Source organism: Dasypus novemcinctus, chromosome 11 (genome assembly GCF_030445035.2).
Source record: "Dasypus novemcinctus isolate mDasNov1 chromosome 11, mDasNov1.1.hap2, whole genome shotgun sequence".
Classification (NCBI taxonomy): domain Eukaryota; kingdom Metazoa; phylum Chordata; class Mammalia; order Cingulata; family Dasypodidae; genus Dasypus; species Dasypus novemcinctus.
Window position 1 is genome coordinate 56,840,780 of NC_080683.1, and position 13,640 is coordinate 56,854,419.

At 40.3% G+C, this 13,640-nt stretch overlaps 1 protein-coding gene across 4 annotated transcripts in view; it reads left to right on the plus strand.

The window, feature by feature from the left end:
* PRSS35 (serine protease 35) overlaps positions 1-6,571 on the plus strand; it is a 101,968-nt gene extending 95,397 nt beyond the window's left edge. For 2 of the 4 annotated variants that reach the window (XM_058307093.2, XM_058307092.2), the window contains one exon: positions 2,763-6,314. In XM_058307093.2, the coding sequence (XP_058163076.1) occupies positions 2,779-4,017 (1,239 nt within the window). In that variant the 5' untranslated portion in view covers positions 2,763-2,778 and the 3' untranslated portion in view covers positions 4,018-6,314. The other 2 variants (XM_058307096.2, XM_058307094.2) reach the window with 2 other exon arrangements.
* Positions 6,572-13,640: the final 7,069 nt, after the last annotated feature.

Here is a 13,640-nt window from a genome sequence, read left to right on the forward strand (position 1 = left end):
AAGACTAAATTAAATAGCACTAAAAAGAATAATACCTAACTGGGGAAACTATACTGCAGTACCATGTGATTTAGACATCCTCTATTGGCCCAGGAATACGTTTTGCACATTTATGACTCCACACACATAGGTCACTAGTATCAAGTGTTAAAACATACAATGTGATTCTTTGTTTCTCTTAACATGCCTATTCGGCTGACTTTCAGTCTTTGATGAAATCATATACACAGTAGTAAGTACCTAATGGACAGCTGTTATCTTTAGGGCTAAATGAAAAATTAACCAAAAAAATGTTTCCCACACCAAAAAAACTCCCTTGATTGAAATTTTGCTATGACTCAATCAACTAGATTAAAATTTCTATCATTTTCATTATCTAATTTGGTCTGTTGATAAGCTAAGAGGTAGCAAGTAAATTTCTGATCTTCAGTAGTTTTCTTTTTTTTTTTTTGGCAGAGATAATAGATTTTTAAATCTTGGAAACTACCAAGTTAAACATCAAGTGATCAGTATAGTTGCTGAATTGTTTACCCTTTCTTACTCCATTCCAATTAAACAAAATTGATGAAATATTAATTGTAAAAATTGCATAGAAGATAAAAGAAAATGCTAAATGGCTCAACAAAATCATTACTAATGCAATATAATTACTGCTTTTAAAATTTGCTGTGACAATGATTAGAAAATATTGACATGAAGAGTTTTCTGAAGTATGTTCCTTATTGATTTTTTCTGACAATGTCCATCGCTCTCTACGAAAGAGTGCCTTGGCCCCCATATAAAACAAATTACAAGCTGTTTAGGAAGCATTACAATGTAATATTCAACAGAATCACCTTTGCTTAGCATGCAAGTGTGAGTAAATGAAAAAAAAAAGGAAATTGCAAAACTTCTCTATCTATATGATTTTGTTGATGCCAAGTCATGATAAAGATTATTCTGTTTACTTAATATTTTCAAATGTAGGATAGTTCAAACTATTAGGTTATGTTTTGTTGAACATATTGTGTTTGTGCAATAAATAAGTTAATGAATATAAACTTTTGTTTTATCAAAGGAATGTTAGTTCATTAATAAAGTTCTGTACTTGTATATGGCAAAATAAACTCTGTTGTAGCAAGGGATGCCCAAATTCAACTCTGCATGAGAGGTGACTTTTGCCTTTATGCCAGTGCAAATGATCCTGTGGATGTACCCTGATTTATGGGCCACTCTAATATTCCTCATTCACTTTCTGTTTCAAAATGCAAAAAAAATCTTACCAGAAAGCAATTAAGAGTGAAAGTACTGTAGGAAAAATTTAACAATCTGAGCTTGAACCATCACTGCTTTATAAAAAGTACAAATCATTTGTAAGCCTTGGTATTTTAACTATTAGCTAAAAGCGACTTGGAGGATCACTCACAAATATGATAGTGACACCGAGGTTAAAATGCTGCTCCAGAATGCAGCCACATTTTCCCCCCACAAAGCAATAGTTAACAAACTTCATTTCTAATAAATTGATACATTTACATCCAGTGAGCCCAGAGAAGCAAGAAAAGAGTGCTGTAAACAGTGAAAGAGGGGTTATATAATTTATCAAGTGCTGGCAACCTTGAAAGTATTCTAAACCACACAAAGGCACTGTTCTTAGATGATGAGACCCATGGTGAAAGGTACTATATCTAATCATTACAATGTTCTTCCAAGTGGCAAATCCCCCCAGAGCCATACCCTGTGCTCCATACATTCTTACAACGAATTTTATTTAATTAATTAATTAATTTTAAAAGATTTATTTATTTCTCTCCCCTTCCCCCCCCCCCCCGGTTGTCTGTTCTCTGTGTCCATTTGCTGTGTCTTCTTTGTCCGCTTCTGTTGTCAGCAGCACGGGAATCTCTGTTTCTTTTCGTTGCGTCATCTTGTTGTGTCAGCTCTCCGTGTGTGCAGCACCATTCCTGGGCAGCTCTCCTTACGGGCGCACTCCTTGCGCGTGGGGCTCCCCTACGTGGGGGACACCCCTGCATGGCAGGGCACTCCTTGCGCGCATCAGCACTGCGCATGGGCCAGCTCCACACGGGTCAAGGAGGCCCGGGGTTTGAACCGCGGACCTCCCATATGGTAAACGGATGCCCTAACACTGGGCCAAGTCTGCCGCCACAACTAATTTTAAAATACAGTAAAATCCTACTATGAAGCATCTTTATATGTTATTTTGCTTAGATAGTGGCTTCATGTACAATTTTGTTTAAACAGATGCACAGCACATTTTTTTTTACTTTAGCATAAAATGGCCCATGCTGTATATTTTCTTTTTATGACAGCAAGTTCTGTTTGTAAAATTCAAAGCAGGTCAGTAGTAGATGAACCCATTTACTGCTTTTAAAAAGTGATCTAGTGATTTCCATGGCAACTTCATATCACCTTGGTCTGTAAACTCTGGGTCAAGGAAATTCAGTGTATTCCAATTATATTTTTTGAGCTCTGTGCTAGGTATTTACATCCTACAGATGTATCTGGGGAGGTGGAAGTGGAGATTCGATGGAGGAGGAGGGAAGTTGGGTAGGGCTGGGTTGAGGGAAGGATCCACTGATTCTCAGAGGACGATATTGTAGGAGCCTACTTGACAGGTAGTAAATCTTAGTAAAGCTAAGTGAAAATAAGGAGTCCTATCTGTGATGACAATACATTTAGGATCCAAGGCCTAAATCTAAATGGATTAGTAACATTAAAAAAAGAGTAAACATTGTAAAGACTCTCTTTCTTTTTCTGTTTTTAAGGACAAAGTAGAGCAAAATGGAAAACTCACTCTTTTGGTTGCTATTTTTCACCTCTGCGTGGACCCTCATCGATGGATCTGAAATGCTACAGGACGCTACGTGGCACTTAAGAAGAATACCCCGGGTTGTCCGTGAAAGGACTTTCCACCTCGCCAGTCCCACCTTTGAGGCAGAACCTAAGACGGTGTTAAATAGAGTGTGTGGCATCGAATGCCAAAAAGAACTCCCAGCTCGCAGCCTTTCTGAACTGGAGGATTCTCTTTCATATGAGACTGTCTTTGAGAACTGCACTCGAACCTTCACCAGGGTGAAAATTCAAGATATGGTTGAAGAACCGACTCAAAATATCACCACCAAAGGAGCATCAGTTAGAAGAAAGAGGCAGGTCTATGGCACGGACAGCAGGTTCAGCATCTTGGACAAAAGATTCTTAACCAATTTCCCTTTCAGTACAGCCGTGAAGCTCTCCACAGGCTGCAGTGGCATTCTCGTTTCCCCTAATCATGTTCTAACAGCTGCCCACTGCGTGCATGACGGGAAGGACTATATCAAAGGGAGTAAGAAGCTAAGGGTAGGATTGTTGAAGATGAGGAATAAAGGTGGTGGCAAGAAACGTAGAGGTTCTAAGAGGATCAGGAGAGAAGCTAATGATGGTGACCAGAGACAGGATACTAAAGAGAATCTGAAGGAGAGAGGCAAGAAGGGAAGAAGAAAGGAATCTGGCCGGCGCCAGCGAATCGCTGAGGGAAGGCCCTCTTTCCAGTGGACCCGGGTCAAGAAAACCCACATTCCAAAAGGCTGGGCGAGAGGCGGGATGGGGGAGGCTGCCCTGGACTTTGACTATGCTCTTCTGGAGCTGAAACGGGCTCACAAAAAGAAATACATGGAACTAGGAGTCAGTCCAACCATCAAGAAGATCCCGGGTGGAATGATCCACTTCTCCGGATTTGATAGCGATAGGGATAATCAGTTGGTCTATAGGTTTTGTAGCGTGTCCGATGAATCCAGTGATCTCCTCTATCAATACTGCGATGCAGAGTCAGGCTCCACTGGCTCCGGGGTCTATCTACGTCTGAAAGAACCCGACAAAAATAACTGGAAGCGCAAAATCATTGCGGTCTATTCAGGCCATCAGTGGGTAGATGTCCTGGGTGTTCAAAAGGACTACAACGTGGCTGTACGCATCACTCCTCTCAAATACGCCCAGATTTGCCTCTGGATTCACGGAAATGATGTCAATTGTACTTACGGCTAACAGGATCCTGAAACAAGGTCTTGTGTTATCTAAATTACAGAGGAAACCAATTCTGATCATTGTAGTGAGATCACCTCATAGGTTATGCCCTAGACTTGAACCCTATAAACTACACTTCAACCTTTCTAAAAATCTACCTTTTTTTTTTTCAAAATTAGATGTTCATACATTTAAAAATGTTTAGGTCAGATACTGAAACTGCATGGGCACTTCAGTGCCAAGAATATACTTTAAATGGTGATAAATTTCATTTTTGGGAGAACTTTTGTTTCTGTCTGCCCTCTTAAAAATTAAACACTCTTTAAAATTTCACTGGTACTAAAAATAATATGTGATTTCTCAATTGATTTATTCTCAAGATCCTACTCTAAGAAGAATTTAATAGGATGCAGGTTGCAGATTAAACGTGAAAACTGTACAGACAGAGGTGGACAGTAACACAATTTGATTAGGGTTAGAGATAATCTACAACATGTTTACTCTGAGATGAAACTATTCAGCTCATGTTCTCACTGCTTATATTGTATTTTCTGTCAGGTATAAGAAACTAGCATTTTTTTTTTTTTTAAGAATGACATCAGAAGGAACAGCCAGCTTCATAAATCACACTATTTCATTGCTTTAAAAAAAATAGCAATTGAAATGTGTACTATTTTAAAATGGGAGAAATACTTCGTTTTATGAAATAAAACTAGTTTGAAAAAAGGGAAGCTGAGATATTTACGATCTCAAGTTTTTATTGAACTAATATTCAAAACATGGACTTTTCACACATACATGATGAAGACAGTCTAAAAGTTAAAAATGATCATGTATTGAAAACCACATGGTTTTATGCTACATTTCCTACTATGTATGAAATATTATGCTCTTTTTCAAGGCAAAAAGAGCCCTTTTCCCCTATGACAAAGTTCAGCATTATTTTGGCAAATTCTCTGATTAGTAGTTTCGTGTCCTTTCCTAAATATGAATATCATTTACCAATGCAATTTTGAAAGAGGAATGCTCTGAACACTTTCTCTCGGGACCAAGGCTGCACACTCACTCTGGCCATCACAGCAGCCTAAGCAGGTGGAGTCACGTGGCTGCCCTGCAGCAAACACAGAGTAGGCGCTCTAAATACTTCTTGAACGTTGCTGAATGGCTGCAATAGTGGGTCGGTTCAGGGTGTTCTGTTTAGTGATTTATACTTGAATGCACCTTAAAATTCATGAACTGCAGGGCTGATTTCTGCTCTCCGCTTGCTGGCAGTTTCTAGAGCAAATATTCTCTTCTCACATGACACATCCAAGTCACTGGTTCTGCTTGACTTCAAATTTATTTTGAATATCATTTCCTTAAGAATGGGGATTTATACCCTTGACCAGTACACAAAGGACATTTGATTGGATCATGGTAAAATTGTGTAAATGGTATCCCAAGCAGCTGAAATTCAACACAAATGCACATTTTTTTTCACAATGTGAATCTGTTCAAAATGATCCAATAAAAAACTTTAAAAAGAAATCAGTGTAACTCTTACTGCATCTGTATATATGCCTTATATTATCATTTAATGCTCAGCAAGTACTACATTAATTGTGCCACTTATATATAAAAAAAGATTGTTTAATTCTAAGCACATCTCAGTGAGTAGTATTTTATCATTGGTATTAATGGACAGCTGCCTCAAAAGATTTGGTCAAATACCTTTTGAGGAAGCGACATGTATATGATCACTAAAGCCAACAACTTTTCAAGGTAATTTGTATGCACACACACACATACACGAACTGTGTGTGATAGTCTGAGAACGTAATTCCTGGGATCTGCTAAGTTTGGAGTAATTTAGTGTGATTAGTGTCAACAGTTTGATGCTTAAGGTTAAATACTGAATATACATAATTTTCTTAGATCATTGTACAATATGATTTTCAAAAATATAACATTTATCTCATTTGATTTGCAGAGATTTGGTTCTCTCATTCTCTTCTCCTTTCCAAATAAATCATGAATCTTCTATGACCTATTTAGTATCACTAAAATGCACTACATTAAACTCAGAAAATTGTTTGATATATTTTTGTTATGCTTGCTAGATTTGAAATAGCAAATTAAATTGAATTCACTTAACTAAACAAATACACTCTCCTTAACAAATATGGTGTCTACTGTGTGCAAAGGACTGTAATCACTTCTTGCTTTGAGAAACTTACCAGTGGTTGAATTCAAATAACTATTTACAAAAACAACTGAAACTTTAAATTGTGTGTATGTTTTTTCACCCAAATAATATATTTATTTTTGTTTTCTCCTTTCTCAAATGTGTAGGCAGAAGACCTTTGCCTTCTTTTTCCTTTTTTTCCCCTCCCACCTGAGATGGCTCCCTCACCTATCTGTTTGCTGTGTCTGCTCATCTTCTTTAGGAGGCCCTGGGAACCAAACCTGGGACCTCCCATGTGGGAGGTGGGTGCCCATCTGCCTGAGCCGCATCTGCTCCCCTTTTTTCTTTTTGACATGCTTCTTAGTTAAATCCCATGACTCACTTTTTAAAAAATAAAAGTTTATTAAAGTATATCATTCATAAATGAATATACATAAACAATACATGTATAATAAAATTTGTGACTTTTCAAACATTCATATCATCATATAAGGATTCCATACATCACCCCACCACCAACACTGTGCATTGCTGTGAAACTTTTGTTACAAACTATGAAAGAATATTGTCAAAATATTTATAGTAATATTTAGCCCATATCTTACATTTGGTATATTTTCCCCCAATCCACCCAATTATTAACACCCTGTATTAGTATTATATATTTGCTACCATTCAGGAGAAAACATTCTCATATTTGTCTAGTTAACCACAGTCCATCATCCATCACTGGCTTCCCTGTGTTACATAGTCCCATGCATTGTATAATCCATGCAAAATGTACACTCAGTGGATTTCATCATAGAGTTGTGCTGCCATCACTCAGTAACTTTGAGAACATTTTCATTACTCTAAAAGGAAAAATTCCATAATACCTTACACTCCCCATTGTTGTCCCTTAGTATTAAAAAATACCTTCTTGCCATTGTTGCAAAATATTAGATTATTACTGTAGGGAAGTGGACTTGGCCCAGTGGATAGGGCGTCCGTCTACCACATGGGAGGTCCAAGGTTCAAACCCCGGGGCCTCCTTGACCCGTGTGGAGCTGGCCCACGTGCAGTGCTGATGTGCGCAAAGAGTGCCGTGCCACCTAGGGGTGCCCCCTGAGTTGGGAGCCCCACGCGCAAGGAGTGCGCCCTGTAAGGAGAGCTGCCCAGCGTGAAAGAAAGTGCAGCCTGCCCAGGAATGGCGCCGCACATACGGAGAGCTGACACAACAAGATGATGCAACAAAAGAAACACAGATTCCCATGCCACTGACAACAACAGAAGCGGACGAAGAACAACACATAGCAAATAGACACAGAGAACAGACAAGTGGTGGGGGTGGGGAGGAAGGGGAGACAAAATAAATCTTTAAAAAAAAAGAATATTACTGTAAACTATTGTCCATAGTTATGTTAGTTGTAATTTTCCTGCGTATCACCATAGTCTTAGCACTTTGTAAAAGAAGAGCATTCTTATATTTATACTATTAACCACAATCTTCATCCACCACCCAAATCACTGTAACAGATACCTTAGATTATTCCCTAGTTTCCTTTCAATTGGCTTTTACTTCCATCTATTACCCCTTTTGGCCACAATCACATGTATAAAACAGCAGTGTTATTTATACTCATTATAATGTGTTACTCTCAGCTCTATTCATTTCCATACTTTCACAATTAACTTTTTCAATAATGCTACACACATTAAGCATCATCTCCCATTCTCAACCCACCTTCTATTTCCTAGTAACCTATACTCTAGAGTTTACCTCTGTGGGTTTACTCGTTGTATTTAGTTAGTTCATATTGGTGAGACCATACAGTATTTGCCAATGATTCATTTTTGAAAAGGATTTAAATTTATGTGTGAACAAGATAAGATTTCTGAACAAATTATTACACTCATTTGTAGATCAAAGAATTTTTTAAATTCTTATTTCATAAAATTCTAAAATCTCAGTATTAGAAGAGACCATAAAGGTCACTAAAAGGTTTAGTCCCTCTCCACTGCACTCCCTTCATTTGGCAACTTTTCATGATTTAAAAATTATTTAGGGAAGTGGATTTAGCTCAACTGATAGAGCCTCTGCCTACCATGTGGGAGGTCCAGGGTTCAAACCCAGGGCCTCCTGACCCGTGTGGTGAGCTGACCCATGAGCAGCACTAATGCGTGCAAGTAGTGCCGTGCCATGCAGGGGTGTCCCCCGCATAGGGGAGCCCCACACGTAAGGAGTGCGCCCCTCCAGGAGAGCCGCCCTGCATGAAAAAAGTGCAGCCTGCCTAGGAGTGGGGTCGCACACACAGAGAGCTGATGCAGCAAGATGACACAACAAAAAGAGACACAAATTCCCAGTGCCCCTGACAAGAATGCAGGCAGACAAAGAAGTACACACAGTGAATGGACACAGAGAGCAGACAATTGGGGAAGATGGGGAAGGGCAGAAAAATAAAAGATCTTTTTAAAAATTAGTTATTAAAATTAATCATGAATATGTTAATGTTTTGGTTTAAATTATCAGTTGAATTTGCTACATACTATAAAGATTGCATTGTTTATTTTACCCTTTACTCCAATGTTGACCATTTAAATTAATCTTAATTTTTTGGCCTTATGCCTATATATCAGGTGTTTTTCACATAAAAAATGAACAGCATCCATTAGGTAAGAATCTTGGAATAAGTCAATTTAACCAAGCACTGGGCATTATAAGGATGTGGATATATAGCAAATGTATTTTGGCTATTAGTTTCTCAAAGTATCTCCTAGGCTTAAAAAATACTTTTCTAAAACCTAGTTTTGCTAAAAATGATCAGCAAAAACATCTCCAGGTATTTAGCAGAATACTCTTCATAGAAATTGCTTTTTCCAAATAGGTTACTGTTCCTTCTTCAATAGCCAAATCAAAGGCTGAGAGAGATTTAGGAGATTTGGTTTAACTGGTGGTGAAATTCTATCATCATTAGATGCCAGTGTATAGACAGATTTACAATTCTTTATTGAGTCACTTTTCAACTTGGGGGGAAAACACCCTCAGATGATTCTTTATCCTACTTACAACTGAAGTCTGTCTACTCCCTTCTGTTATAATTAAGAGGCAATTTGAGCCAGTTAGCTCAGCTGTCTACAGCAGGGGTTCTTAACCTTTTTTTCCCACGGACCCCTTTGCCAGTTGGATGAAAACCACAGACCTCTTACTAAGTCCACACTATACTGTGTACTATTTAATAATATATCACACCTGCACCAATACGTCCCCACAAAAATAATGTTTTTTTAAAAATTTCAATTCAAGCTCACAAACCTTTTGTTAAGAACCCCTGGTCTACAGCATAGTGGGTATAATGACATGTGATACCGTGCTAGTCTAGGCTAATTTGCTTTACTCACAGGTAAGGTATCTATTCTAAATTCACCTGTTGCACCTGGAGCCAGGTCCAGGGAGCTAAAAAAAGACAAACCCAAAAGCCAAAAAAAAAAAAAAAACAAAAACAAAAAACCACACCAGTCATCAGAGGAACTAGGCAAAGGGGTATGGATGGCAGCTCAGGACAACCAGTCTTCTTCTCTCACTTTTATCGTCATTTCTATTGCTAGTACCCGGCACAGAGGAGGAGATCAATACATGCTTGAAAGTCTCAAGAAGTATGCATTGAGGCTTACTTTTTGCAGGGCATTACTTACTCCTTGAAATGTGCTAAGGCTCCCAAATGCTACAGGTATTGTCTTAATTGTATATTTTATTAAAGATATAGATACACATTTAAGTAATGGGAATGTTTATTTTTAACAAGAATTTTACAGAAAACTGTAGCATGCCACTTAAGGAATCACATGTTTAACATATTCCCTACTGATTCATGGTGTTTCTTCATATGGACAAGTGCCAGATTCCTGTAGTTACTCCTCATCCTCTCCATCTGCCCTGTCAATATTTAATCAGATAATCTCTAACTTGGCCTGTGAAACATTTTCACTTTAGTAATTTTTAAAAATTTACAATACTCTTTAAAATCCACTCACTTAGAATGTCTACTTCAATCCACATTGTAATCAGTGTGAACATATGATCCATTACCACTGCCTAGTGTGATTTTACCAAAATGATCACATTTCCATATATATCTGTATATGTTTTACTAATAATCAAACTTGCATTTGTGTTATGAGATCCTCTTATTTGTTTTCACATACTGAAAATTTTGTTCTTTCACACATGTGGCATAGAGAGGGGAATAGTTTGGAGATTGTGTTCACACATTGAACAGAGCAGCATTTGGAAGGTTCATCTTGGCTTTTGCTTAGCCTAACTACTACTCATTTCCCTTATTCTTTGATTTGTTTTGCATTTAATTTAATGAGCAATTTGTAATGTAACTCACAAATTAATATCTCACTTATTTAAAATTTCCTTACCTGGTAATTTCAACTTTCTAAAATACAGCAATAAACATTAAACCAAAAATATTTGCCACTGAATACCCAAAGTGGATGCCACAATATTACATATACTCTAGAAATATTCATAACAAAATTGGATATCTGATTTCCCAAACTGTATTTACAAGACAGCTGCTGAGGTGAGTCCACAGGAGTCCCAAGAAGTGACAGCCTGAAGGAGGAGGAGGATTTAAAACCATTAAAACCAGGTAAAGAACTACAAAATTACGGGAAGCGGACTTGGCCCAGTGGTTAGGGCGTCCGTCTACCACATGGGAGGTCTGCAGTTCAAACCCCAGGCCTCCTTGACCCGTGTGGAGCTGGTAGTGCTGATGCGCGCAAGGAGTGCCCTGCCTCGCAGGGGTGTCCCCCGCGTAGGGGAGCCCCACGCGCAAGGAGTGCACCCCATAAGGAGAGCCGCCCAGCGCGAAAGAAAGTTCAGCCTACCCAGGAATGGCGCTGCACACATGGACAGCTGACACAACAAGATGACGCAGCAAAAAGAGACAGATTCCCATGCCGCTCACAGCAACAGAGGCGGACAAAGAAGAACACGCAGCAAATAAGACACAGAGAACAGACAACTAGGGCGGGGGGGGGGGTAGAAATAAAGAAATAAATCTTTAAAAAAAAAAAAGAACTACAAAATTACAGTAGTTTGGAGCTATTCAGTTTCAGTGCAAGGGGTTCTGTGAATGTACCAGCCTGTGAAGGCTGTGAAGGCTTACCAACCTATGTTATGCTTATAATATTGACTGGATCATCTTTATAAAATTAATGTATGTTCAGTATGAGTTTTAGAAGGCATTATGTTGTAGAAAAGCTTTTATCAAAAAAGTTGAATTTTCTTTTTAGTGGTACTGGGAATTGAACCCAGGACCTAGTATTATCCACTGAGCTCCATCTGCTCCCAAATGAGAGTTGGTTTCTTCATTTGTCTGTTTTTTTCTTTTTTAATTCTTTCATATTTTGTGTCTGTTTGTTCTTAAGAGGTCCTGGGGATTGAATCCAGGACATTATACATGGGAAGGAAGTGCTCAACCACTTGAGCTATATCTGATTCCCTGAACATTATTTTTTGAGTCTCATTTAAAAGAGAAACATTGGTGGCATATAGAATTTTCTTTTTTTCCTGTTGAAATGAATTTCTAATATCAAAAGTATAAAGAAAAAAAATCTTTCCATGCATTATTTTATTTTATTTTTTAAAAAGATTTATTTTATTTTTTAAATTTATTTCTTTCCCTTTCCCTCCCCCCATTGTCTGCTCTCTGTGTCCATTTGTTGCATGTTCTTCTGTGGCCACTTGTATTCTTGTCAGCGGCACCAGGAATCTGTATCTCTTTTTGTTGTGTCATCATGCTGCGTCAGCTGTCCGTGTGTGGCCCCATTCCTGGGCAGGCTGTGCTTTTTTCGTGCTGAGCGGCTTTCCTTACTGTTACTGTCTTCCTTCACCCCTCCTCCTAGCCCCTGTTATCTCCCTTTTCCAGCCATTGCTATCCTTCCCGCCAGTCCCACCCACTTAGCCAACTCATAATCTGCCCCCTTCCTTAGTCACCCGCTTACCTCATAGCTGCCTGCACGGCTCCGCCTATCCACTACCGCCCTGTAGTTAACCCGCCCCAGCTCCTACCCCTCCCTTAACCCGACCCTATATAATCAAGTGTATTTCCGCAATAAAGTGGACTAGCTCGCTCTCACAGGCTGTCTCCGTGGTTTTTACCGCGCGTCCCCCACACCTGGAGAACCTAGGCCTACGCGTTGGCCTAGGGGCTCACCGCCGAGCCGTGGAAGCCCCGCCTGGTCCTCCTGGGTTGCTAACTCAAAATAGCAGCCCACAGTTGGGGGCTCGTCCGGGATCCTTTCCTTCCACCGCCCTCCGGCCCCTCTTTGCTGCTGCTGCTGCTGTCTACAGGCGACCATTTCAGCTCTCCAGATTCCCCAAAAGACTCGACTCTGCACAATTTACAAGAAGAGCCTTATTGCCGCCTCTACAACCTGCTGCTGACAAGTGCCTGACCTCCACTGAAACGTGCCTTACAACTTATCAGAGAAGAACTCTCAGTGCAGATGCTCTTCCCACTCCCCTCGCACCCTCACCCACTTTTATACTTCTTTTTTATAGTCTTCATTTTTTTAACAATCTTTTCAGCTGTCTGTCTCGCAGCTACAGCCCCAGCAGATTGGAACCTCCGCCAACGCTTTTTCCTTGCTGTCGCCTTTCTACTCCTAATTGGCGTTTTCACCTCCCTCGTCGCCCTCCTCCCATGACCACCATGCGCCCCCAAGCAAATTCACTCGAGCCTACCTCTCCAACATCACCGCCCGCGAGAACCACATCAGCTCCTTCTCGCCGCGAACGACGTCGACAACGCTTCCTTGCCCGCCGCCTAAGCCGTCTTTCCCTGGAAGATGATGACCCCATCGAGCGCCAAGTTCTCCAGCTCCTCCGACAAGCCCGCTCTGTTCACACCCCCGCCTCCTGTTCCCCTACCCTTCCCTACCTCATCCATCTCCTCATTCTCATGTTGTCTCTAGCCTCCTCTGCCCAAAGCTCCTCACCCCATCAGCCATTCAACTGGACCTTACAGACATTCCCGGAAAAGCGCATTCTCGCTTATAATGTTACTAGTGTCGCTCCCTCCTTTCTCACGCACGTCTGCCCTCTTGCTGGAATTTCCTTCCGTCCCGAATGCCAAGTAAGCAACATCAGAAAAGCGAAGGTAGGCCACCACTCCTCCTCATCCTGTCGAGGCGGGGATACAGCATGCCTGCTTTCTCGAAACAACCGTCTCCTTGGCCCTCAATTCAACCCTGTGTCTGGTTTTTACATCTGTCCTGCTAGTGCTCGAGGTTGTCATGACCCATCACACTTCTACTGCCCCTCTTGGGGATGTGTGACCATGGCCCATGGATGGTCGGCGCCCCCAACAGAGACCCGTATCTCTCTCTCCAAGTAGCCAACAATTCCCGTTGGGACTTCATTTGGCTGACAGTAAAAAACCAAACGACGATACATGGCTGGCCGCTTGCCCCTATGGACTCCGGTTGT